Source organism: Acanthisitta chloris, unplaced genomic scaffold (assembly GCF_000695815.1).
Source record: "Acanthisitta chloris isolate BGI_N310 unplaced genomic scaffold, ASM69581v1 scaffold12404, whole genome shotgun sequence".
In the NCBI taxonomy this organism is placed as follows: domain Eukaryota; kingdom Metazoa; phylum Chordata; class Aves; order Passeriformes; family Acanthisittidae; genus Acanthisitta; species Acanthisitta chloris.
In genome coordinates this window covers 32,369-60,117 of record NW_008668817.1, presented here as the reverse complement: position 1 = coordinate 60,117, position 27,749 = coordinate 32,369, and the positions used below count along the sequence as shown (strand labels likewise).

The 27,749-nt window shown below is 40.7% G+C and overlaps 1 protein-coding gene across 1 annotated transcript in view; it reads left to right on the top strand.

Moving 5' to 3' along the window:
* Positions 1-27,749, top strand: part of ITGA9 (integrin, alpha 9) — a gene marked incomplete at both ends in the record, with an annotated part of 91,711 nt that overhangs the window by 32,297 nt on the left and 31,665 nt on the right. The window contains 2 exons of the mRNA XM_009073085.1: positions 2,163-2,317; positions 8,924-9,084. Coding sequence (XP_009071333.1) covers positions 2,163-2,317; positions 8,924-9,084 — 316 coding nt within the window. The remainder of the gene's footprint in view (positions 1-2,162; positions 2,318-8,923; positions 9,085-27,749) is intronic.

Below are 27,749 nucleotides of genomic sequence, written 5' to 3'. Positions count from 1 at the left end.
GTGTTTTTTCAAAGTTACAAAATGATCCTAGGACACTCACTCTTTTTCCTCCTTCCTTCCTGCTGTTTATATTTGTAGGATTAGGATTGTCTTCATCCTCTGTCTCAAAATGTGAACTTGTACTGTTATTTCAGGCTGTAGTAAAAGAATCTGAGCAACTGTCTCAGGGATTCATGTGAATCTTGTTCCAGTTAAAATGAATTAGGTGTAACCACGATCTCTGCTCTCTTCTCCTCCCTCTAAATTAAGTGGTTTGTGGAGTGAGTCCTGAAGTGGTTTACAAGGACTGTGTGGCTGCTGGTACTACCTTAGAACTGAGTCTGCTGTTTGCTGCACATTTTTTTTATTACTAGAGTTGGTTTTGGAAGAACATTTTCATGTTGAACATGTACAGAATTGAAATCAGGAAGAATAACACTGCGAGTTTTTGGGCTGAAGTCCTGCGCTAGAAATAGCTCAGGAGAGCCTGGGTTTCTGGGCTGATTTTCACAATCAAGCTGATGGGGCTTCTGTGTTGTGTGAAAGAGGAGACTGTTGAGGAATACATTCAGTGCTGATAGCTCAGTGTACAGATGCACTACAAGCTGCAGATTGAGCTCTGGGTGGTGGGAGACCAAAGCTAGAGGCTGTGAACTGTTCCCAACCCTTTGCATAACGAAGGGCATGGGGACCTGTGGTGCCAGCCAGGTGACCAGATACTCAAAGACACAGCTCAAGCTGCTTTTGTGTTGTTGTTGAGGAATACATTCAGTGCTGATAGCTCAGTGTACAGATGCACTACAAGCTGCAGATTGAGCTCTGGGTGGTGGGAGACCAAAGCTAGAGGCTGTGAACTGTTCCCAACCCTTTGCATAACGAAGGGCATGGGGACCTGTGGTGCCAGCCAGGTGACCAGATACTCAAAGACACAGCTCAAGCTGCTTTTGTGTTGTTGCACTGTGAATAAATTGTTTAACTAGACACGTTGAGGAATACATTCAGTGCTGATAGCTCAGTGTACAGATGCACTACAAGCTGCAGATTGAGCTCTGGGTGGTGGGAGACCAAAGCTAGAGGCTGTGAACTGTTCCCAACCCTTTGCATAACGAAGGGCATGGGGACCTGTGGTGCCAGCCAGGTGACCAGATACTCAAAGACACAGCTCAAGCTGCTTTTGTGTTGTTGCACTGTGAATAAATTGTTTTATGGAACTAGACACTGAGACTCTGCTGTGGGAAACCTTGGGTAGAACCAGTAAGGAAACAGTCTGACTGCATGAGAGCTGTGTGTGTAAGGAGTCGAGCAGGGCACCTGTTGGCTCACTGGAGCCACCCACTGCAAAGGGGCTTCAATCCCAGCAGTTGAAGTCTCTGACGTGTGTGCCAGAGTGCCTCCTGAATGGTCAGAGAGGGAAGCTTCCTTAACAGAAACCCCTGGGCCCTGATGGCACTCAGCTTGCTCTGTGATTCTGGCTGAGGTCTCCTCATCCAACCTTAGTGGTAGCAATAACCTGGCGCAAGGATAGAAAGCTTTCATTCACAGTGCACTGGATAACTCCTGAAACACAGTTGAGCATACTCAGAAAAGAGTATTCAATCCTTGCCACTTGCCTGGAGAGAATTAGCCAAATGTTCCCTCCTTCAGAAAACATGGATGTGGTGTCAGGTGTCCCTCTTACACTGTCTGAAAAATTATGTATGAATCCAGCTCTTACCCCTGTGCTCCCTCCTTGACTTACAGGTCACAAATTTGACTGTAGACCATTCTGTGGAAACCTACAGTCTCTTCCTGCTGGTCCCTGACCATTCAAGATGGTTAGCAACCAGTCCCATTTGCATTAATTTGTTGTCTGTGTTTGCTATTCTATTATCCTCCAGTCATCAGGAAGGCTTTATGCAACCTTTGCTGGAGATGATTTTTACATATTATATCGATTTCTCCAGCTGCCTGTCTGCAGTCTGTATCTGAGCACTGAACCTCAAGCTGAAATTACTGTTTTCATTTAAATGCTAGTAGGTCTTGCCAGCTAGGTCAAGTACTAGTTTATTTTACAGTTCAAAGGCACTTTCTTATTTTTCCTGTCTGCTTGAAATTGTGCACTTTACCAAATCTACTTTCTTTTCCTACGGCTGAGAACTTCCTTCTGAATGATTACTCAATTCCACTTCTCTGTTGATCTCCAGATCCAGGCCTGTCATTACCATGGACATCACCATTTTCCTGCCTGTATCCATCAATATCACAGCTCCTCAGTGCCATGATGGCTTGCAAATGGTGAACTGCCTCAATGTCACAGCATGCTTTCGCTTCAGTGGCAAGCATGTTCCTGGAGAAATAGGTAAGGTACCCGTGCCAACCCTAGGCAGGGGCACACTAACAAGTTGACCTGGAGGAAAAGGCTCTTTTTGGAGACAGTATCAGAGCTTTTAAGTGAAATAAGTAGTTTCAATGTGAATGTGGGCTATACAATTCCAGAAAGCTGGAGGATCAAGAGCTTTCCTGGGTGTGTTTTTACCTTCAGATTAGGCTGACATAATACTGGGGCAGTTTCTTGCTCAGTAAAAGGAGGGAGATGTGTCCTTGGGCTTACTACAAGGATAGAGAACATAGCCTTCTAAGTTCATATTTCCTGTTTACCTCTTGATAATATATTTCTGTATCTGTACCCTCTATCAATGTTATCAGAAAGCAGGTGTGATTTGCTCTGAATTAGTAGTTTTTGAAAGTCTACAAGGAGCTCTTGAAACAGACCTGAGAAAATCCTTTTCTGTGCATCAGTTTACCTGTCTGTAAAATAGTCCAATATTTGATTGATTGCAAGGATATCTTCCAGGTTAGTTAGTCTCTGTAAAATATATAGAGTTTCTCAGGTGAATGGAATTGTGTAAGTGTGTAATTGTGCAAGCCGTTATGTCTTGGCTGTGTTAAACTATGACTTTTACATCCCTGTGTTTACAAGTCTTAGATATTGTGTGAAGTAGTATGGAACAGATAAAACTTTTCTAAATATTTTAACATGTGTGTTCATTTAGTTCATTTTAGGAATTAAATGTTTTACCTTTGTCATGCTTTAGGAATGGCACTGTGCCATTCAGGGAAGATACCTCAGCCTCACAGCTTGCTGTGTCTTGACACTGAGTCTGGTGAACAGAGCAGTGCCTTGTACTGCTCTGTGCCCTAGCCTTTTTGAGCATCTAGTCAAGAAGGGTGACTTGCATCTGTGCATCCCAGTATGCACAACCTGTTGCAGTATTTTGTTTTTATATAAGTCAGGGAAAGAAAAGGCTTTTTGCTGCTACTTCTGCCATTCACATGGTGTGAGAACTACAAGCAGCTTGTTGCTGTCACCTGCACAGCTCAAAACAGTAGAGTTACTAAGTTTAAGATTCCTCTGTATTATAAGAGGAATTGGTGCAACTGGGACTTCAGTTTGTGTTTTTGCACTTTTCCCTTCCCTGTAAATAATAGCTCTAGGCAGACAAATAGATGCTTCGACGAAGTATTTTTTGTACTGCCTGCTACTCTGTCAGTTAAGAAAACAGTTATCTCTGAGAGCTCCAGGGGTGTTAATCCCTCTCTGTAAATCACCTAATAGATTTTCTGAATATCTAGATTTTCTTATGTTTCTGGGGATACTGCTTAAAATGCTTCCTTTGCTTTAATTTCATATTTCTGGACCTGTGGACCTCTTTTCCTGATCTAAATAAATGTTCCCCTTGTTTACAAGGTGTAATTTCCTGTACATCATATCTTGTAAGAGCTGGTTGAACTCCCCTGTGTTGTCATACAAATTACACTCCTGATGATTTATTGTGGTGAAAGCACGTATGCATCTTCTTTGGCGAGTAACATCCATCTCATTGCGAGGAATTTTTTTACTATTAAGAAAATTATTAAAAAGCTTCCAACCATTGTCCTTTTATACAATGCTTCTAACAAAGTTATTTGTCTTGAAAACATTGCAGCCAGAACTGTTTGACTGTATAAAACTGTATAAAACCCCTTTGGGGTATGATTTGGATAAAATATCTCAAATAAGCTTTCAGGTAGTAACCTAACAGGCCATTTTGATTACATTGCAGGTGAAGAATATCAATTAATAAAAGGTGGAACAATTAATGGGAATATTGTAAAGGTTCCTTTCCTGTGTGGTTAAATGTGGGGATAAAAAACTGGAATATCCCTGTTAATGCATTGTTGTCCAGTTCAGACTCTGAAAGGCATATGGAAGTGTTAAAATATGCTATGACTAAGTTTTGTGGCAAGAAGTGTTGGCATCTTGGGATGTCTGGAAACAGTTTTAACGCAGATGAAGAGAGCACAGCGCTCATCTGGAGTGTCACTCCCCTAGGGCTTGTCAGTGTGGATGCTCAAGATCGTTGCTTTCTGGTGGAAAGCTGGTAATTTCTTTTGCTTTTGGTCAGCTGAAGGTGATCATTCCTAAACTACATACGTTTAGGAAGTCAGGCTGAACATCTGGGCAGCATCCTTCTTTTGGTGAATGTGTGTCTTCAGTGCTTATTTGAAGGTGTGGTTATTTTGTTAAGTGGCATGTGAAGGAAAGTCATCTTCATCTAGCATTGCCTCACACTTGCATGTAAATATTACCCACCTTTTCCTTCCCCCCCCTCCCCATCCGTCTAGTCGTAGTTGTAATACTATTGGTCATGAAACAGTGTTTATGGATACTGCTTGATACTGCCAATGACAGCACGATTTTCATTAAGTTTGTGGATACTCGTTCAGACTGTCATCTTCAGAAGTATGAATTTATTGCTGTAATGTTTTCATCTGAACAAAGAATCATGCCCAAGTGAAACATATGTTCTGCACTGTATGCCATGCATTGTCTGGCCTTTCACTCTGCCTCAGTGCTTGCTGGAGAGCTGTAAGTTGTATGCTCACGGATAGAGACAGCCTCCAGTATATCTTGGAGCTATGAGAAATATGGCATCTTTGGGTTTTCACTCTGTCACCTCAGAATCTCACTCAGGCTCTTCCTCTCTCACTTGAGGGGCTGTTGCTTTTCCTGGGATGTCTGTATCTGCAGGAAAAGGAGGGATTAGAGGAAGTCCTTGCCTAGCTTGGATGAGGCCACTTCAGCCCATTCAGACTCTGAGCTTCTGGGTGACCAGGACAAGAAAACACAGGCTGTTGGCATCTCTGTGCATCAAGTGCTGCTTCTGCATTCATCTCTGAAGGAAAATAGAAGCAAACTTCTGCCCACAGTCTGCATAATTTCCTCTACAATAATAACAACAATACTAATAGTACTGTGTGAGAATTAAGTGAATTTTAGTGGTTGTGAAAATGAAGGGTTTTGGTCATTTGGCTAGAGTGGGGCAGGTATGTTAGAAACTGCTTCGAACTTTCTTCTGTATGCTTCATTTCAGACGTGCATTGCTTGTGTGTGGATTGATTTCTAAGGTAGTCCTCATGTCTTTATTACTGTTGCCTGAAAGACTGGTGTTGGATTTAGTGTAGGATAATAGGCTGTTTGATATTTTCACTCTCTTTGAACATGTTTCTAGGACTGAAGAAATATGCCTGATCCAAAACCTGACAAAAGTGAACACTCCTGTTCTTACCTGTATGCTGTTGTAGTTTTGCAGGAGTATTATTTCTGCCTGTCTCTCATTTTTCCAAATTGCTTGGATGCAGGCCTGAGTCAGTGCTACTCTCAGAATGCTTCAGAAGCAGGGATGCTGCAGGGTTGTGTTGTTCAGTGTACGGAGCAGCGAGGTTGCCTCCCTACTCAGAGCCAGGGACAACATCATGAGAGAGGATTTGAAACAAGGTTTGAAGTAATGGGAAAAAGAAAGCCAGTTGGAAGAGGATGGAGGGAATCTCCTCTATATGTGTTCTCATTTGCTAGGGCATGGGTTTTTTTATACTTTAAGTACTTAAGAATTTTCTTTGCAAGCAAAGTTCATGAATCATTTTCTCCTTGTAATTACTCGTAGAGACAGCAGACATTCCTCTTCCAATGGCTTTCTGTTATTATTTAGTCAGTTCTTCATTTTTTCCATGTGGTGCCTCCCTTCCTACCCCCTCCAAATCAGTCCTATAGCTAGTAGTTTAACAAGCACTTACAGATGTGCTTATTCCTGCTTAACGTTCTGCCTCCTGCTTTTTGTGTGCTGTGTCATCATCTGAGTGAGTGATGAAGGGATGTGCTGAGTGGCTCAGAGTGTGTAACACCTCCGTTAGCACAGCCAGCTGTGATTCCTGTTTTAGCTCATGGGATACAATGTGCTGATCTTAATCTCTTCTTACTCCTCTCTGCTTCGGTGCTGCCTTCAGCCCTGTGCAGGGATGACTCTTGCATCATATATGCCATTTATGATGAAAATCTATTATAAAATGCTTGCTGCCATTTACTTGGTGAATCTCTTACACCTGATCTTCTGGCTGGCAGTCCTCTTGCAGGTATGACCAGAATTTTCTCAGAGGGAGCTATTATCAATGTTTGTAGGCATTTAACTTTAGTTATGGAAAAGGAATAGTCATTAGAAGAATTGAGCCCTTCATTTGCGTTCATCAAGTCCATGCTGGAGTTTTTATTTGATGTGTGAAGTTGGGTGGGCAGATCCCCAGAAAAAAGCAGGAAAACTTGCCTAAAGCTGCTGGACAAATGTTTGAAGGTATTACCTGGAAGAGTTGATTTGCTAGTGAAAACTTGCCTTCCAGTCTTCTGCTGGAGTGAGCAGGAGGAACTTACACCACGAGCAGTGATAAGTATGGCCAGTTACCTCCCCACCCAGGTTGCTTTTTGGAAGCAACAAAGCTGGGGAGGGAAAAAAACCCCACCCTTATTCATGATATTTCAGTTTTCCCACTGATGTGACTTCACCGGATATACATAGAAACAAGTTGTCAAAATAAAAGGGGGGTGGGGGAACTGCTGTGATTGGAAACATCAGTGCTGTTTTGGAGAGACAGTAGGTGGAATTGCTTTGCTTAGGGGCCTGCTACAGACCTTCTGGTGGCATGTGTCTCCATGCCTGCAGTGAGGAATTGTTCAGTGAGAGTAATACATCATGCTTCCATTGGAGACCCTACAAACCTCCCCAGGCACAAGCTGTGCAGCCCCTCATTCCTTTGGCCCTCCTTTGAAGAAGCCTGCATCTTCCCACAGGGCTTTTTGCCTCTGCCTAGCAAAGTCTGAGTTTGCTCACATGCTTTCTTGTCTTTAATTTCAGGATATTGGTGCAGACCTTGGCATGTGTTCATGCACATGAGGTCTTGAAATAAAAAGAGGGAGACAATTTAGATTAGGATTTTTATTGATTTTGAAAAAACCCAAACACCACCACAAAAACACACTAAAACCTGGCAATGATTCCTTGGTGAAATTGGTAGGAAGACTTGAGTCCAGGAATGTGTTACATTTACACTGATTAAAATTCTGGCTGAAAAAAAGGTTACATTATGGGGATCATTTTGTTTGGCATTTATAGTGAGCCAATCTTACGGTATTCGTGTTCCTTGATGTGTCTGTGACGAGTGAAAGGACCTCACAATCAGTATTTACCTTGTCTGTAGAAAGCAGCAGAACAAGTGCTTATGCTTCTGTTGCATTTTCATTGCTCCTGTTGTTGTTGTCCTTACCAAAATGAAATGTGTGGTCAACTTGGGTTATCAAACCACTGTATCAGTACTTGTGGTTTAACCTCAGCTGGCAATTAAGCACTGTGTAGCCACTCTCTCACTCCCCACCAGCAGGATGGGGCAGAAGATCAGAAGGATGAAAGTGAGAAAACTCTTGGGGTGAGATAAAGACAATTTAATAGGTAAAGCAAAAGTTGTGCACACAAGTAAAGAAAACCAGGGAATTCGTTCACCACCTTCCAGGGGCAGTCAGGTGTTCAACTATCTTCAGGAAAGCTTTTGGGAAAACAAACACTGTCATGTCAAATGTCCCTCCTTTCATCCTGCTTCTTTTTCCCCACACTTTATATACTGAGCATGATGTCATATGGTATGGAATATCCCTTTGGTATGTCCCAGCTGTGTCCCCTCCCAGGTTCTTGTGCACTCCCAGCCTACTCTCTGGTGAGGCAGTGTGAGGTGCAGAAAAGGCTTTGACTCTCTGCAAGCACTGCTCAGCAATTAATAAAACATCCCCGTGTTATCAACAGTTTTCAGCACAAATCCAAAGCATAGCCCCTTACCAGCTACTGTGAAGAAAATTAACTGTAGCCCAGCCAAAACCAGCACAGTACTTCAGGTAGCAAGTAGGTTTTCTTCTGGACATGCACACACATCCAGTCACAAACCACCTGATTGTGTTAAGCTACCTATTCTGCAGAGCAGCAGGAAACAAGATTTACAGAGATACAGCTCCTTAGTCTCTGGATAGGTCTGCCAGGGATGGTACCATCTAAGAAGGGGCAACTAAGTGCAAGGCATCAACATCTAGTTGAGCAATAAAAGCTAAGATGACTGCAAATCAAAACAGTTGTCAGGAACCACGTACTGGTTGACATTCGCATGGTTTGTGCTGTTTTGAAGGCATGCAAAGCTTGAGACTGTTGCTGTTGTTTGTGTTGTGTTTTTACTTTTTCTGTTAGCAAGATAGATTAAGCATCTTCTGGGTTGTTGTGGGGGTTTTTTTGTTTGTTTTTTTTTTTTTTTTTATTGTTGGTTTGGTTTGGTTTTCTTGTTAAGTGTGCGTGTCTAGATGTATTTTTACATACCATTTCCTATGGGGAAGGATGGCTGGCAATAACAGCAACATGAAACATGGGAGTACGTTAGTAATTGGATTTGGTTTTGTGTAGCCACAGGAAACTTAGTGATTGATTGATTGAGGGCCTGCAAGGGTTGACCTTTCTTCAAGCACACATGCCCCAGGGGCAACAGGATCCATTGAAAGGTGGCTAGAAAATAACTATTGTTCACTGACATCCTTTGTTTTTTTTCTTCTTCCTTTTTAAAACAGGTTTGAATTATAACTTGACTGCTGATGCAGCAAAGAAGGAAAAGAGCCAGCAACCCAGAGTTTACTTTGTGACTTCTGGAGAGACAGCAGGGCAGATCACAGAGAAGTTAAAACTGTCATACATGCAGGAAAAGTGCGAGCATTACCTAGCATATGTCAAGGTCAGTTCATTCCTGTCCTTCCTTATCTTGGCCTTACTGCAATTCCACTCTTTAAAAAAAGTTATTCAGCCAATTAAAGTGGTGTGGCTTGGCTTCAGATATCTGATTTCCTGACAGGTGGATGAAATTTTTGGGGTGGAAGCTCAGAACTTCTTGCTTGGCATGATTTGTCAGTCTGAGCACCTTCAGGCCTTCAAGATCTGGTGCCAGAAAAATATATTTTTTAAAAATCTTTGATCAGGCACAGAGGATTTCTTTCTTCTTTTGTCTTGGTTTGTTGCTACATGTGTTACACCCAACGAGGCAATATCTTGTTGTGGTAGGAGCAGCTGATTTAGTATTTAGTTTTGTGTAAGGCCTGACCGCGCAAGGGACTGGTGACACAATCTGCACAGGAATGGCAGGATAACATGGAGTCTTCAATGAACTAGTTGAGCTCTTGGATTTGGGGAAACCTATGGATTTCATCAGGGCTTGAAAGTTGTAGTGGCGTAACTTAATTTCACATGTGTCATGGTCCTAGAGATAGAGTGCTTTCCAGAGCTGCTGAGACAGAAAGGGTCGGTTTTTTCTGTGACAAACGCTTTGTCTAGGGTTTGCTAGGACTGTAGTTATCTTCACTTGGCAGCTGTTGTCAAAGAAATATCACCCAGGTCCCATTCTACTTGCAAAGTAAGCACAACTGTTTTCTTCTAAAATGTGTAGAATGGATTTTCAAATTATGTAGGAAGGATATTTATCTTTTAGACCACATCTGTCTTACAAACACTGACCTGTAACACCAGTCTAAGGGAAAGTTGTGTGGTCAGTTATATATCCTCCTTAATGAAGGACTTACTCCCAAAGATGAGTGTGACCTAAATTCAATAGATATCACTTGGCACTGTTCACAGTTCACTGTTCTGTGACCTTGTTCACTGTCTCACAGTTTTGAGAATACAGGAGGTCCAAATTTTCCTAAATGTTTGAACTTTTCCAGGAAGCTTCTTTGTACCTAAAACCTGTGAGAATTCATCCTTTGACTTTATCAACATTTTGTTCATGGCTGATGAGAAAAAATAAATAAAAGAACCAAGGAGAAAATGCTGTCCTCCTAAGTTGTGTGGATCACTGGGAGGAGACTATACTTTTTTTGTTTCTGGAACAACCTTTGCTTTCTGCTGTAGAAACGCCTGTTGGCTAAAACATAGACCTGTGCTACTTAGAAAATACATCTCTGAGTTTATGAATTCTGGTCATTTTCAAATGAGCACATCTGGTTAGACTTCAGTGTATTGAGTTTGGATGCAAAGAAGCCATATGCCTTTCCATCTTAACCCAATAGTGATTTCTTTCACACTAGCTTTTCTTGTAGTTTTTTGGATACTCTACAGTGTTCATTAAAAAGCTACATATGCCCAGGAAACTCTTAAAATTATTGGAACATTTCTAGGTGATTATGGGAATGCAAAGATAAGAACTATTTTCCTGGAAAATTCTTAGGAAATTGTATTTTTATTAGCAAGAGAAACATTGAAACGTGTTTAAAAATACCAACAACTTAAAGCAAAACAGCTGGTTAACAAATAAAGCTACTGGTTTTCTATAAGCAGCTGTTTTTCACTTGTGGAAGAATAGCAGGAAATGTTTGTTCTTGTAAGGGAGAATGCAAAGTAGTGGAGAAAAAGAAAATCTCCGAGCTTTCCCAGGAAAGGTGATATGATCCACAAGACTACATGGCATTAGAAGCATCAAAGAGAGCCCTGCACACTCTGAAAGAGTGGAAATGGGGTCACGTTCTTTCACTACTATCCTTAAGAAGCATCTGCTAAAACAAAAACCCTGAAAAACAAATTAAAAATAACCCCTCCACAAACCCCAGCCGGAATTCACCTTGATTGCATAGTTTTGTGATGGAATGGGTGATAAAGGATGTGGGTTTAAAAGATACAATATATTTCACTTAGGCTTTCCTTTTTCCTTTTATTTACTATATGCCTGATCTATTCTCCTCTGTGACAAATTGAGTTGTTTGCAGTTGCATCCTTAATGCATCCACTTTGTTATTTTTCATTTGTGTCCCTGGTTACAAATGGGTTTATATGGATGTCGGTTCTGGACTACCTGTAATCAAGAATAGAGAAGCTCTTTGGACTTGTGCAGAACCTCATGTGCCAACTTTACAAACCCTGATAGGTACACAAGGTGTCCAATCCAAATGGAACACAGCAAAGCTACACATGTTATTTAAATTTTAAATAAAAGCCTGTACCAGGCCTTGCTGGATGACATTGTCTTAATGATGTGTAGTTCTAGTATGCTGGAGGCACAAAACAGAAGGACTGAGAATAGTAATTGAAAAAAATAGACCTCTGAATTCTGCATTATTTGATAGATTTGATCTTAAGAGACCCCAGTGGAACTGAGTGCTAAAAGAGTTGCAATCTGCAAATAAACAACAGGGATACTCATTAAATAATTTTACAGTTGATAAGTGTTGATGTTTTGAGCATGACTCATTTGTGATTCCCTCTCAGGACAGGACCTAGTGTTCTCATTGCTGCTACTGAATTTGAGTATTAAAATCTGTATTTCCTCATAACTGTGACTAAGTGGATCTCAGGAGGTCTGTAGGATACATATAGCTCTGAATTTGGTCTTGTACAAGGCAGGCTACCAAATTACAGCTCAAGTTGCTAGAATTCAGGTGGTTCATGAGTAAATATGTTTTTCTGGTTGAGAACAGAGAATGAAATGGAGAACTTTGGGACTTCAAAATGCATGGAGTTTGGTTTTGTAGTGGACATAGAGATGTAAAGAAGTGATACAGTTTTATGACTCTTTAGTTGTCTATCTTCACTGGAATCTCTCTGTCTGATGATTTCTAGTTAATAAACTTTAATTCTTTAGTATGCATAGATAGTAATGCCATTACGCACTGAACCTCAGGTGTCATCTCCAAAAGCTGCATTTGTTTCAATTTAAACAACCTTTGAAGGCTTGACTGATAAATTCAGTAGAAAATGGCTGTTAGCTGAGGAGTTCAGGAGCATTGCTGGCTTTCTCGTGTCAATGTCTAGCTGTCTCTCAGGAGGTGCCTCACTGCTGAACTGTTCCTCTTCCAACTGTCTGGGAATGATGGTGCTGCCATTATAGATCTTATTCTCCTTCAATGGCGATAAAACTAATAACAGCAGATAAATACATTGTATGGCAACTGTCTGTCAGTTTTGCTGGAGTAAAAGAAAAAAGTTAAAATCTGAATAGCTTTCTCTTTTTTGTAAAGGGATTTGGTTTTTTGGTATAAGCAATGACAAACAAAAATGTGAGAAAATGGATTGTGGTACTAAGAGGAAAAGAAGCAGAGGTTGCAGAAGAGGATAGAATCAGAAAAGATGAAGAAAACAACTCATTTCGAAGGCCTTACACGTGTCTCTGGGCTACAGCTGAAGTGTGTTTTTTTCTTGGGAACTGCATTCATTTGATGGTGCTCAGAAGAATTGAGCTGTGTTTTAAGATATGCTGTGATCAAGGCAGCAACTCCAAGGAAACATTGATTCCCCTTTCCAATAACTGCCCTAGTTCTTTCTGTCTTATGTGGGTTCCCCTAACGTTTGGGATAGATATATCTGTGGATAGGACAAGCGAATTTGATACAGACGGCAAAGCACATTGTGTCTGTAGATTAATGCAGGGTCAAAACTCATCTTCCTTGATCTATCAGAAGGTGTAATGGTGATGATTGTGAAAGTTCCTTGTAGAATTCCTGTGCTCATGAAAGAAGCACCGTCTGGTTTCTTACCCTACCATGGGCCAGCAGGCTGAGCTGCCTGTTGCTACCCATCACTGCTGTCTTTGTGCTGGCACATGATTAAACCAGACAGAGCATTTATATTTTCCAAAGATCTGTATCTTGGTGACCCTCTGATGGTTTTAAGCAGTCTCATATTGCTCATTGTATTAACTCTTAGTGGATCCAGCTGTAGCTCATGGGCAGGATGGGGCTGAGAAGCAACAGAGGAGTGGCTTTTCATAAAGGTACATAGGTGAGGAACTCGTCCTGTGTTCGTACAGTCAAGTTTGGAATAAAATGCTGCCTTTTCAACAGCAGTTGCATAGCTGTGTTTTGTTCACTGCTGAGTTCTGTAGCCAAAAGTTTGCATTTTTATAAGTACATTTCTGACCTTTTTCTACCATGCATCACAATTACCTCTGAAGAGGCTGCTGTTCTCATGCAAAGTTCACCTCTAGTGTTCTCCAGTTTTAGCCACTGTCTGTGGTGATTGTTTCTCTCACTGTAGCTGTTTGATCTCATCTGAGGGGAATGCATATATTGAAGTCTTTATTCTTAATTCATGCTAATCTGTTTGTTTTTTTCTAGAGTCTGGGCAGCAAAGCATTTGGTCTCAGGTGTCATGTAGAGATGGTATCACCTTGATCATTTACAAGATGTGCTTTCTTCTGAGCACTGTCTGTGTGTGATTTAACATCTCTATGTAAAGGTTTGGCTGGTGGCATTACAGGATAGAGATAACGCTTGAAGCAGACTGCTTTCCCAGTAGCAAAAGCTATGAAAACTTGGTCACTATTATCTAGGATTTCACAGGGTTTGGCCCACAGGGCAGACAAAGGGAATGCTTCCATCCTGCAGCAGGAAGTTTATCATCGCTGCAAGATGAAAGCTGCTGTGTAGTTTTGCCAGGAATGATGAATGCAGTGAGATTCAGTCCCAAGACCAAGAGCAGAATTGGTATCTTTGGGTCTGTTCCTTTTTCTGGTTTTATATAACTGTTTTTTATCCTTTTGCGGAGTCAACTGGAGAAACCCAGCCAGATGCAGTCATAGTATGTGTGCAGCCTTAAAGGGCTGTGGGATAGGTAAGGTGATCCCAAAGCACAGAGAGGGGTTTATTTACAGAAGCATGATTTCCAGAACAGTTCTGTCTTCCAAAACTGTGCAAAGTCTGCTCCTAATCTATTAGCACAGCCTGCCTCTCCTCCAGCAGTGCAAAATAAATGTGTTTTATTACATAAGTACAAATAAAAAGAAATACATAGTATTTTCTGTTGCCTGATTCTGGAGAGTGAGCAACCCTCTCCTTTTGGATGCACTCCGCACTGAGTAGAGCTGATGTGTCACCTTGAAATGTAAGCCAGGGAGAAGAGAAACTTCTTTTTTTCCTGTGTAGCTCATATGAGGCAAGGGAAGAACAGTTGTTAGCTGCATGACTCTTTTCATTGCCTCTTAAGTACAGGGATTTAGGCATACCAGAAAGAATATTCGGAGTCGGTGGCATCTTTGAGCTGGGCATTAACTGTATCAAGATTTAAATACTGTTAATGACTACTCAGTTGTCTTTGGTTTTTCCAAAGGTTTTTGCAAGATTCACCAAGAATAAATAAGGTTGTCTTTCAGGGATGAGCTTATACTGAAGTTCAAAATTGCCCTGCACAATGTGACCAAAATGAAGCTGCCAAATATGCCCCTCTCAAGAGGAGACCCATGCTGCAAATAGTTATGTGCTGCGAGATCTGTTAGAGCTGGTAGTGCAGCTACTTGGGAGAGAAAATTTTATCAGATATTATGCTGTTAACTATTCAAGGGCTTTTTACTGGACAGAGTAGCTAGAGAACTGTGTGGTAGCCCAAAGGCTCTTGTGTCCTGAGGCCAGTGGGAGGTTTTCAGGTGTGAGCTGAAGGCAGAGCTTTTGTCCAGAAGTTCTCCTCTGGTTTTAAAAGAAATTACTTTTTTTTCCTCCTCACAGTGTTAGATGATATAATTAGGTGAGCAAATATCTCCTCCTTTCTGGTTGGAGAGTGTCTTTGAGTGTTTTCTGCTCTGTACAGTGCTTGTCCATTATAAAAACAATAAAATAAAATACACCACCCCATTTGAAGCATTAGCAAGGTAACTGATTTTACTCAAGTTCACTCTTTGACTTTTACCAGCATGTATAAAAAAGGCCAAATATGTTGTTTATGGCCCAGGCAGAAACCTGGTTGCTGTGGTGGAGCTGCTGTCAAAGTGCCTGATTAATCCAAGGAGAGATTTTATGCTCCCCAAAAGAAATAAATAGCATTTTGAATGTGGCTCAGTTAGTAGACTTATAGCACAGTAGCTGGTTAAATTCTGCTTTGCCTGCCTTGCATATTTTTTTACCTGCTTTTTTAAACTGTAGTGTTCCCTGCTAAACCCTAAAGGGGTGCAAGTCTTTAATTTTGAGCCCCTTGTTAAGCTTGTCCCTGTGACATATTCTGTAATGGCAAAGGGATATGATTTATTTTTCAATAAAAGTAGTCTCAAAAATGCATATTTCTTAAGTTTTGACAGAGTTGAGAATTATTGCATGTAAAATCTTGATGAAGCATGCCACTTCAGTGCTGCTCTTATGCATTCAGTAACAGGCATATGCCTGGCTTTGCTGTCTGACCACTTATGTATTCCTTGTCTGAGACTGTAGTTTCTCAAAAAGAGATTTCATCTGTGGATAAAACATTTTGGAGACTCAGGAGTGGCAGATTTAGGCCTAGACAGAACACAACACTCTTAGGGAGGAGAATGACCAGACAGCACCTCTCCTATGAAGACAGGCTGAGACAGCTGAGGCTGTTCAGCCTGGAGAAGAGAAGGCTCAAGGGAGACCTCAGTGTGGCCTTCCAGTACTTGAAGGGGCTTATGAAAAAAAGAGAGAGTGACTTTTTACGCAGGCAGATAGTGACAGGACAGGGGGGGACCTGTTTTAAACTAAAAGATAGTAGGTTTAGATTAGATTTTAGGAAGAAGATCACCCACCACTCAGAGGGTGGTGAATCACTGGAACAGGTTGCCCAGACAAGCTGTGGGTGCCCCATCCCTGAAAGTGTTCAAGGCTGGGTTGGATGGGGCTTTGAGCAACCTGGTCTAGTGCAAGGTGTCCCTGCCTACTGCAGAGATGGGGTTGGAATTAGATGATCTTCAAGATTCTTTCCAACCCAAGCCTTTCTGTTATTGTTTGATACCAGAGCCCACAGTTTTGAGAGACAGTCCATGGGGCTTTTGTCTGAAAGAGGGAATTTCATTTCCCAGTGATGACACTTTTAGGAAGTGAATGGCCAAACAGAGATAAAAGAGGTGTTGCACTTTATGCTAGTAAAAATAATTTCAAAAGGCAGGTAATTATGGAGAGGAGTATTTTTGCTTTCTCTGGCACTCCTGGTTAAACAAAGAGTTTGTTTTCTCAGGTGGAAAGAAGCAGTAAAGAAGGCAACACTATTGTTTTTGAAACTTTCTAGCATGTTTTTTGTAGAGGGCAATATAAGCTAAACACATGATGGCAAATTGTGCTGTAGAAGTTTATTAGTACTTGGGGACAAATTTACATTTAAGGGGAATATGCTTAATGCTAAAATATTGCTGCAGAAAATTGCAATAGGGAGCAGCTTGTTTGTCTTAGTGGTTTTCCTGTTTAGAACACACGGAGGAATATCAGTCTGTGTGGTAGTTTCGAACACACACATGCACATGGTTGGCTTATCCTGCCCAAAGTGGGGAGTGCCTAAAACTGTTACTCTGTCATTTTGCTACCCTTAGGAAGCAATGAACAGGGCACTTCATCAGGAAACACTGGAAGCAACTTGCAACAGAAAACTCTCTAGGCTAGAAAGAAAACAATGAATATTGTTGTCTGTGGCTTCTGAGTATGTTCCAAACCTATTACCTCCTTGTAGTCAGAATAGAGTCTCCTAGGGAGACTCTTAAATACGCTGTGTTTGGTTTGGGTGGCAACACATAATGCTAATCCAGTGCCCTAATTCATACCAAAAGTGTGGGTCAATATGTTTGAAGAAACGTGGGAATAATAGGTTGCAGGCATAGAGCTTTTCTTTTGGCAGAAAGCACCTTTTCTCCCTTTCTCCCATAAAGAGACATTCACTATGTAACTTCAGGTGTAGAATTGAATTAATCTTGAACTCTGAAGGTCCAGAAACAGTTGAGGAAAGGCACATGCTCTGTGTCTTTGCCTCACCCCCCACACCCACCAGTGCTTCCATATGCAGTGCTGTAGTTAACAGTTGGTATGGTTGTGCTGGTGATCAAAAGGTAAATCCCTGGTCATAGAATTCCAGTTTGCTGCGTATTTTTTTGTTTGTCAATTCCCCTAATTACTCTAGGGAATGTTTAGTATTCTGTCCTGTCCTACACTAGATGTTCTCTGGAGATTTGAAATAAGTAGTTATCTGAGAGCTCAAATCAATTTCCCCCTCCCCACAATATCTTTGACCTGATGGCATATGCTTAAACTTGTTACCCCTTGTCCTATCCTTATGGATTGGATGCATTAGGCAAATTAGATTGTGCTTCTCCACTTCAATATGTTGTGAATTTACAATGGCCTTTTCTCCCATCAAATGTGTCACAATGTGACAACTGTGCTTGCTTTCAGTGGTCACTTTTGCTTGGAAAAAAGGGTCATCTTTGAAAAAAACATGCTTTTGAAAGCTATTCTCAAAGCAGTGAAGCAGTCAAGTTTTAAGAATATGTTCAATCTGATTTTAAGGGTTGGATATTTCCATTGGTGTTTCAAAGAAAATTTCACCAGATCTTCTAGTCTGCCTTTATTCTTAAGTTCTTGGCCACATTTTCTGTGTAAGTTGCACCTGTTGGTGTTTGTGATTTCTTGTTCTCATATGTAACATAGGCAGTTTCTTGCAAATAGAGCCCTCCTTGAAATTATTTGTGAATTTCTTCTCTATGAAAACCTGAAAAATAATATTAGGTGGCTTTTGCATGGGGTTTATGCAAATTGGTTTATTGCCATCTTGTTGTTCTACTCATTTTTAATCTCCATTTATGAATGGGCTTTTAAGGCCCCCAAATATGTTTTACTGTGTAATATCTGAACATGCCTAATGGCATAAGGCTAGGACTGGGTGATAGCCTGACTGTAATAAGAAAACATAATGAAAAGGGAGAGAATCCTGCAATAGTTTATATTGCTTGTTTTATTTGAAACACTCTAGTCTGGTGTTAAATTCTAGACTGAAATACAAAAGGCTTGTGGTAAATCTAAGGGAATCTAATGTGAGAGTAAAGTAAATTTGCTACTTCCTTCTGTTGGCACACACATCACTTAAAACTTCTTTGGTTGACAAAACAAGTTAAAAATACAACTGATTAAATTTGTCATGAATTGGTAATTTTCATCCTATTAGCACACAAACAGCTGCTCATTTGGCAGGATTAGGGAACTGACATTAATAACTTTGGTGCGAAAACAGTAAAAATAGAAACAACTAACAAAGAATATAAGTTGAAACAGGTTATGTCTTATAAATTTATACATTCTTTCACATGTTTTTGACCTGCCAGGATATAGAAAGCTGCAAGTGAAATGCGCCATGTGACATGAAAAAGCAGTTTTAGTAAAGTCCAAGTGTATAGGGACAATGGTCTGCTGGAAAGGCTTTAAAATCCCTTCCTTGTAAGAGGAAGCCTCACAGTCACACTCACAGTGCCCCAGACTTTCACTGCTGGGACCAAAACCCCTTTGCATCAGGTGGCTCCAATGAGCCAATGGATGCCCCACCTGACTCCCTACACACACCACTCATGCAGTTGAAGAGGTTTCTTTTACTGGCTCAGCCCCAGGTTGCCCATGGCAGAGTCCCAGATATCTGGTTCCTTTAAGTAATTTAATCATGGTGCAGCAACACAATATCAGGTCAAGCTGGGTGCCTTGTGGGAGGGACCCTGAACAAAGGTATCCCTGGGTTTTTGTACCCTTACAGTCTCCTGTTCCTCATGTGCTTTTCACACCTCTTACACGTGCCTCTTGGTCCAATGGTGATATTTGGTCTGGGTCTTGTTGTTCATTCAGTTCTACAGATGCTCCCAATGGAGCTGCAAGTCCCTGTGCCCTTTGTTAGGGAAAGGGTCCTAACAAAGGGCTGCTGCCACTTCGTGGCTCCTTCATGGGTTTTCACCATTTCCCCCCACCCAGGGCACAATGTGCAGCTTACACTGCAGCTGCACAACAGGCTACCCGCACCAGATGTAGTCCTGAACAGTAAGATACGTTGAATATTTTTAGAAAGTGTTGAGACTTTCAATCCTTAAATAATAATAATAATTATGAAAAAAATATGCCAAGTGTTTCTGTAAGTGCAGAAGCAGCAGCAGAGTTAGAGTGGCATAACCTCTAAACTTTGAATTTTGCTCTACGAGTTCTGCTGTGTCTTCTAGGTGCAAAGTTCAGAGTGAAAAATTGTAGAGAGGAACCGTTTTTGTTATTTTTCCTCATAAGGATTTTCTTTATTTGGAGAAAACATGCAACTGTAACAGCTATAAACTACTTTTAAATCATTGAGCAGACCACTGAATCACTGTTCTAAATCACCGTTTTGGTTGTGTGCCACTGGGAGAAGACCATTGCTTTGTGCCCTGGTGAAGTATAAAGCCTGACAAATTCAGAGAAATCCCTAATATAATCCAAAAGAGTATATAAGCTGTCTAAATCTTTTGAGAAAGCAGAGTTTATGCTGGAGGTCCCATGAGAGGTTTTCCTCTCTTGCATTTGCCTGTTCTGGCTTGCCTGTAAATGCTTTGTTGTAGGGGCATTTCTGAGAACATATGTACTGTCATCCTACTAGTTCTAGTCAGAACCAGAATGAAAAGAAAGGTCAGAAATAATTTGTATCTTATTAAGAAAAAACAAATCCAAATCTTGGAAAGGCTTATGTATTTTTGGTATAGTTGCAGTCTGTGCCAACTGAACAGTGCAGTGTTCTGCAGGTGGCTGAGAAGCAGGAAATGAAATAAGTAGGTGCAAAGAAGAAATGAAGAGCATTAGTCGTGTATAAATACATATCATATGCTTCTAATAACAAGATGCAAGGACTAGTTAAATGAATTTAGGATCTTGTGATGTGTATTGTCATATTTCTCTCACATTCCTTCCTCTTTCTCTCCAGCTTAATTTTTCCCCCACTTCTTAGAGATCTTACATGTGTGTTAGAGGAAAGTCTAGTCAGTCAGACGCTTATGCTGTATGATGTACTTTGCAAAGGACTCATGACAAAATGTAGTAGAATGATACCTGGGGGTCTTCACAACAAAACAGATGTCGTTTGCTATGTTGATTTTCCTACTACTAAGTCTCTTCTTGTTCTGCTGAATGCAGTCCCCTAGTGCTAGGCTGGATGGTAGGTGTAGACCATGAGACAGGTGTTGTGTAGCAGTTTGCCAGCAGCTCAGCATTATCCAATACAAGCTTGATTTATGATCCTTTGAGAACATAGCATGTAGGTTAGCTTGGATTGCCAGGAGGCATACGGCCAAACTTGCACTCTGCCGAGGAGCTCATTGGTCTGTGCTAGACCTGCAGCTGACTCTAGGCTTTGGCAGAGGAGTTTAGCATACCTCTGTTGTGAAATGCTTCTCTTTTAAAACCTCTTTGTCACCTGATAACTGTCAAAACTGTGCCTCTCTAACTACAGTTTGCAGTGTTTCAGGAAAGTGTGCCAATTGCCTTGATAGTTATTTAGTTAGTAATAACATAGTTAAGGAAACGTATGACCAGGTTTTGCCCATTTGAGTCCAACTTGCAATTTTGAACAGATGGAATATTCTTATTCAGCTTCGTCCTCACCATTTGATCTGTGCTCTACCCTCAGGATCAGAAAAGTTGTTCTTTTTGAGGTGTTGCAAGAAGTTACTTTTGTTGATGCATACTACTGAATGTGGGTATGAAATACAAGACTACATCAAGCTGTGGCTGCAAATTATTATCATATGTATACAGTAAACACAGATGATGAAAGTCTTGACTCATGAGATTGCTGCACTGGACAGATGGATGAAACTAAAAATATGCAAGTTTTTTCATTCCCTTAGGGAAGGACTCTGGGTCATAAAGTGTCTATACAAATAAGTGTCTATTTTTATTTTAGTATTATTACCACAAATTTAGTAGTATTTTGACTAATATTTACAACTTTTCAGTATGTATTTTCTGGTGATCCTTCATTTTATACAGACCATGTATTCCTCAGTAATGAGCTGGAATAAACTCCAGTCATTTGCACATCTAAGCCTTCTGCTGTTATCCTTTTCTCTTACTTTGGAGCAGTCTTGCTCATATGAAGAGAGAGGGAATGATTCTGGGTTTAATGTTATTTTTATATGTTTATTAATGTATATACATATTTAATGTGTAATGCATTTTTAAAGAAATCACCCCTAATCAGAATTTCTTTGAAAAAGAAAGCCTGTTTAGAAGGAAGTTTATAAGACATCTTCCCTAGGAAAGGAGAAACAGTAAGGGTATATTATAGTAACATCTAAAAATTCCTAACAAGACGTGAACTTTTACGTGCTAGTCATGAACAAGAGCACATTTAGGAACAGACCTTTATCCTTCAGATATGATAATCTCTCCGGACTGCTCTTGCCCTCTTTGCTTGAGAATTGCTGATGGGTAGTCCAAGGAAGGAGAAGACACTGAAGGAAGTGAGAGGTGACTGCAGCTCTTGCATAAATCTTTCCTGCTTATCTCAGATAGTTCTCTTTCAGGCCTAAGTTTTACGAACACAATTGCAAGAGATTAAAGGGGCACATATCCATGATTTTTACCAGTCAGTGTCTGGGGGACTGTGATGCTAAGCCATATACCCCCTAGAAGTGTTTACCATCACATACAAAAAGAATATACCAGGCCCTTTCTGATGGAGACAGTGGTGAGCAAAGACACGAGGGTGACATTAGGACTCAGCACTGCCCTTCAGTGAGAGGACAGCTGCAGTGTTTACTGCACTGCCTCTTGCAGCAGGATAATACAGCTGGATGGATTTTGTTTTATCAGTTAAGTCTATACTACAGGTGATTGAAACTTTCTTTCTTTAGGTTTTTAGTTGTGACTTAAAAAAAAAGATGCATTTTTGTTTTAATGCTGCATTTGCAAACGGATCTTTTCAGTAGACAATCCTCAGGTTTTTGTCAAACACTGAAAACAGGTACAATTTTGCCTACAAGAAAGTGTTTTGGTTTTTTTCCATGTAATCTCTTTCCCGAATAGTGCAAAGAAACTAAGCTGTGATGCTGAGGATATTTAATTCCAGCTCAGTCATTAAAGCTTGTTACCTCATAGCACTTTAGGCCCCTGGAAGAAATAAAATATTCTACTTCAGGGGAAAATAGCATGACTTAGGACAGTTTTTGAGGGGATTGTCTGGAATAAGATGCCAAAAGTGGTCATCTGAGTGAAAAAGTGACAGCTGCGTGGGTGTAAATGAGGCTGATGTGTATGGCTGAGTGATACTCATCTCGTTCCATCTGTAACTATTCACCTTCAGTTGTCCTTACATTTAATGGTAAGAAATAAGCATTTTTAGGGCATGATTCACTTGGCCTATTTCACATGTGTGTTTAAGGGCAAGACAAGTCAGACTCTGTTGATAGGTCTCTACTAGGTCATAAGAAAGCCAAGGGCGACTTGTTGGTACATGAAACCTCAGATGCATTAAAATCTTTTGTTTTGCTGAATCATTGTCAACGATTTTGTTGAGCTGATTTGAGTAACTATTGAAACATCTACATATGACTAAAGTAATATTGATGGTACATTTGAAGGCAAAAGAACATGTGGAGCTTGTCTCTCAAAAGGTGCTGTGTGGAGGTTGATCCAAAGTGTCATTGGAAAGAGTTATACTAGTTTGAAATGACTTTTGCTGTGTAGTGTGACAAAGTGGTGGTACTTGAAGGTGGGGAGGAAGACATTATGGACAGTAAGTGAAAATCCACTGTCTTTCTATAGCAAGCAATGCTTTTGCTAAGAAATTGCATTTTTGCTGCAGCATATGTCCTTCTGTCTCTTTCTCAAGTTTTTTTGCCTCATAAATGAAGGACTGGGTTGCCTTTCTATGGGAAGAGGAGGGAATAGAGCTGGAAGAGTTTTTCTTGCTGTCAATGGGCAAGCAAAATAATAAATAAGCTGCAGCAGTGACTTCTGGTGTAGGAAGGTATGTTGCTACAAAGCTGCAATAACCTGGTTTGTAGGTCATCAGCAATATAAAGAGGGACAAATCTGTCACCTTAGTGGTTACCAGTCTGCCAGTGATAAGCACCATCTCTGCCCACCAAGTCTGTGGATCCACACACTTGCAGTGCTGCATGGCTTATGAACACTCAAGCTCCTCTTCCGTTCCCAGGAGAAAGCATCACCTGGGATGTGGAGCCTCAGGCAGAGAGGTCGTGCCAGTGCCTTTGGATCATGGACCTGGCATTTCAATCACGGGGTTGCAGGTGTGAAAATGACTACTGGAAAGGTAGTCTTGATTTTGGCCAACTTGTCCTGTTTGCTTAACTTCCTAAATGCACAGTAAGGACATTGTTAAAACATGCTCTCTGTTTCTTCCCAAGGGTGTTCATCTTAAAAGCTTTAGAAGTGCAGAGAGGCAGAGTTGGAGTTTCTTTGATTCTGTGTCAGTTTCTTTGAAGGCCAAACTGCCATGATAAAAATAAATACCTTTCCCTAGGTTCTAATCATGACGGCAGGCACTCCTCCTGCCTCTGGGCTTTGGTCTTATTCTGGGGTTTCAACTGACACCTTGGAGATTATTTTGGTTTTTTCTCTCTCCTTTGTTAGACTTACACAAAATCTTTTACTACACTGGACTATAGTGGATGTTTGGTATAATTTTGCAAGTTCTGAGTCACTATATCCATACCTGGTAGCCATGTTGTGTGGGTTTATTTTTACCAGGGTTTCCACTGCTTTCCTCCACTGATGTGATCCACAGCCATAAGATTAATCCTTCTCTGGCAAAGACTGTGAAGCTAATGATTATTGGCAAAGTTGTAAGTTCTCTCATATATAAAAGTACTTTACCAAGTACTGCACAAAACTTAGTAAGAATTACATGAAATTAGATCTGAATCAAAACTTCCTCTAGCATGGACAGTTGAGGCAGGACTACTCTCTCTCTGTTCCAGAGCCAGACCCATAATGTCTTCACCTGCGAAGCCTTGGCCAGTGTTTCAGCTAGAAGACCATTTTAGCTAGGTTCTAGAATAAAAATTTGGACTCAATGAAAGATTTATTACACACTGCGGAGCAAACTGGCTCATAATAGATAAATGCACCTGTTCTTTTTATATCTAACAGAATCTCAACCTTTAATTCAAGTGTCATTTCTTCAGGCAACTGCCTTGCATAACATGGGTCTGTCCATAGTGCTACCCTCTTCCTTCTCTTGAATGTTACCCAACAATAAATATTAAATTATTTCTCTAAAGTGGCTATTACTCTAGTTTTATCAAAATTAGGTTTTGTGTGCCCCAGCTATCTTTTTCATTTTCTGTGTTTCTGAATTTCATCATGGTTTTTTCTTGTCTTGGATAAACTTAGTAATTTGGCATCACTTGCCACTTCAGTGCTTGCTTATTTTCCTCAGTCATTTAAAATTGCATTAAATGCTGGTCCTCATTCTTTGAATGCCAGACTGCATTAACCTCTTGCTATGTCTCTGCTGTTAATGGTTTAAAGTGATAAAAATTCTGATATGAATCATTTAGGGAAGGAAAGTGTGAAAGACAAAGCCTGTAGCATGAACTTGAGGTTCCTAAAAATTAAAGTTTTTAGAAATAGTATCACATCACTAGAAATCTGCTTTCATTTACCTCCCAACCCTGAAAAAAAACCACCAAAAAAATCCCCCAACACCTCCCACTAAACCCAAAAGTAAGCCAATGAAAAGGCAAAAGATGCAGGTAAATGCTTACGTTTTAATATTGATTTTAAATTTTTTTGACACAAAGAAGTTACCTCCTTAAAAGGAAATGGTGAAATAATTACCTTTTTCTCCTCTTAAACATATCCCACGCTTTATAAATGATTCTGGAAGCACCGAAATCTCATCATTGAACATTTAAAGGCAGAAATTGTCTGCTTGTCTCCATCCTTTGAGTGAATTCAGGTCCTGTCTGGTTCTTTGCCTAGTCTCCCTCAGTATTAAAATAGACCTCAGAGTGTTCAGTGGTCCCTTCACAGGCCCACCAGGAGACAGAGTAATGTTCAAAGTGTCCCTTGTTTGACAAAAGCAGTACAAACATGCCTCAGTAGTTACCATCTCCAGTAAAGAAATCCTGACGTTTGATCTCCAAGGCATCCATACTATTTGAACTGAAGGGATCACTTTATTAGCTGTTACCATTAGTAGTCACTGTCTCCTTTCTGAAACAGCCAGCAACTAGCCAGTGTGTGACAAACACTGCTGACCACCCAGTTTGTTATTTAAATAATCAGAGAGTTTAAAAAAACCCAGGCCCTTACACCACCACCAAACTTGGCATGTCCTAGAGAGCTTTGTTTGAAATTGTTGTTGTTCCCCTAAGAGAAAATGTTGTATGTTTGAAGCCCTGGACTAGGAGTTCAGAAGTCTGAGTTGAATTCTCAGCTGTAAAGCAGTAATCTGGTGTGAACCTGGGAAAGCACTTAAAATTTTTCTTTTGGTTTCCGATCTTTGTGTCTCCTTCCTGTCTTGTCCTTGAGTTGTCATGCCTGTTTGCTCCATAGGCTCTTTGCAGGACAGTCAGGACTTTGTGGCTAGTCTGTAACTTGCTTGCAGTTCCTATGGTTTATGTATTTGTGTGTTCCTGGAACACTAATTCTCTGAATCTAGCTCTAGAGTGTAGGGTGATTCTGCCAGACAAATTTGTTTGTGGTTTTCTTTTTTTTTTCCCCTTTTTCCCTTGCACTCTGTTTTTTTCCCTTCCTTTGGGTGTTTGGGCAAAGGCAGGCTTTGCCAAATGCCACCACCATACACTGCGGTGCAGATTGTTGCTCAAAACTGCCAGCAGTGTAAGAGACAAAACACTCCAAGATCAGAGGCCAATGTGCTACCTCACAGAAATGTTTTTAAGTTGGAAGCATCAGTTGCTCACTTTAAAATTCTTCTCATCTTCCATGCATTTTGTGTGTCCACATATATTCCAGCTGGGCTACATCAGTCTCATTCTGTAAATTTATTTCTCACAATACTTTCAATGATATTTCAATCATGGGACCTTCTGTTAGGCTCTTCCACTCAAATCTCTTTTAGTGCTTTGTACAGCCACAGCTTGTACATCCCATTACAAATATATATTGTTTTATTTTTTTTGTTTTTTAAAAAGCAGAATAAGTTGATATTTGACTTGTTGATATCAAAGAATTGTACTGAGACCCTTAAACTATAACACCTCAAGTTATGACCTTGATAGATCTCCTAAGAAAAACAAGGCATAGCAAGCTGGGAAACTGCGTGGGAAAACTTTGAAGACTGAAAAGCTGTAACAAAATGGGTCTGGGACTTTTGGTTTTGGCTTTCCTTCCTCCAGCTTAGCAATGAACCAGTGGCCTAGCATCATAATGCTCTGATATTGTGGGTGCTTTATTTCAAATGGACCAAAAAACTTTAGGCTTAGGTTATCCTTTCTGACTTAAGGCAGTTAACTACTGTAAAGTGAAGGCTACATTGCTGCAGTCTAGCTGTGTTGCTAAACAAAGGAGGCAGATACCTCCAGGAAGCAGGTGGCTTTGGGTCTTGGTGACCAAACAGAGTGTCAAAGAATGAGAAAACACCTAAGCATCCAGTAATGAGCCTCAGCCGAAGATGCTGACCTTGGGATATCTCGAACTTACTTTTCAGGAGATATGAGCATTACAGATATTGGTGCAGCCAATATTTCATGTGCTTTAACTGCCTCCAGCAGCTGGTGCCAGCTTAACCCCAGAGAACGACTAAGGGGAGGCAGAGATGAGGTTTTGGTTAAAAGATGTATGGGGGAAATGTGTCCTTCACAGCTCTTTCTCTGAATGACTCAGTAACCTGGGGTGCATGTTTTGGGGAAAATCAGAGCTCTTCACTGAGTATGGCAGAAGGCAGCTGGTTGAAACTGAGTTCCTTGTGAATGCCGAAAATGTACCTGGATTCAAAAAGTGATCACATGAATGCATGGTATAATACTTCAAAGATAAATGCTAAGATACAGCCCTGGGCTCAGAGATCCTTTCCATTTTGCTGGAAGGTGGGACAGTGTGTCAGGGCTTTGCTGTGCATGCCTTTGCTTATTCTCAGATAGGGTTTGTCATTGTCCATAGTTGGAAATGGACACACAGTGAGACAGTTCCCTGGTCTTATCCATTATTCTTACTCAATATTCCTCTCTTCCTGAATATATTAAGTTAATTATAGTTGAAATACTAGGGTCGTAGGAGTTCTTAAACAGGCTTTTAATAAATATAACAAATCTGCTGGTGCTTCAGTTGGCTGACAGCCATTTATCAGTGACCAGTTTCACAAGTAGTAACTTCAACCAAGGCTGCACTCAATGTATTTTACAGTGACAGATAGAGAAGAACTGTGCCTATAGGCACATTTCAGGCAGGATAACCCCGTGGAAGGGTAGGCTCTGGCATCAAAAGGGGCAGGGTCTGAGCTAGGAGGAGCGACACAGACTGAGTCTGTGCTAAAACCTGAGGAAGGAACAGAGTTTTACAGCCCAGGGAAGTAATTGTCAATGGGATGTGAGACTCTTAAGATGAATAAGAGGATTGTTGCAAAGGACACTTCCTCTTACTGTAGGTTATCCCTCCCACGTTTCTATAAATGTGTTGTTCCATAAAAAGAAGACAGTTGCATACAGCTCTACAGTGTTCCTTTGCCAGTGTG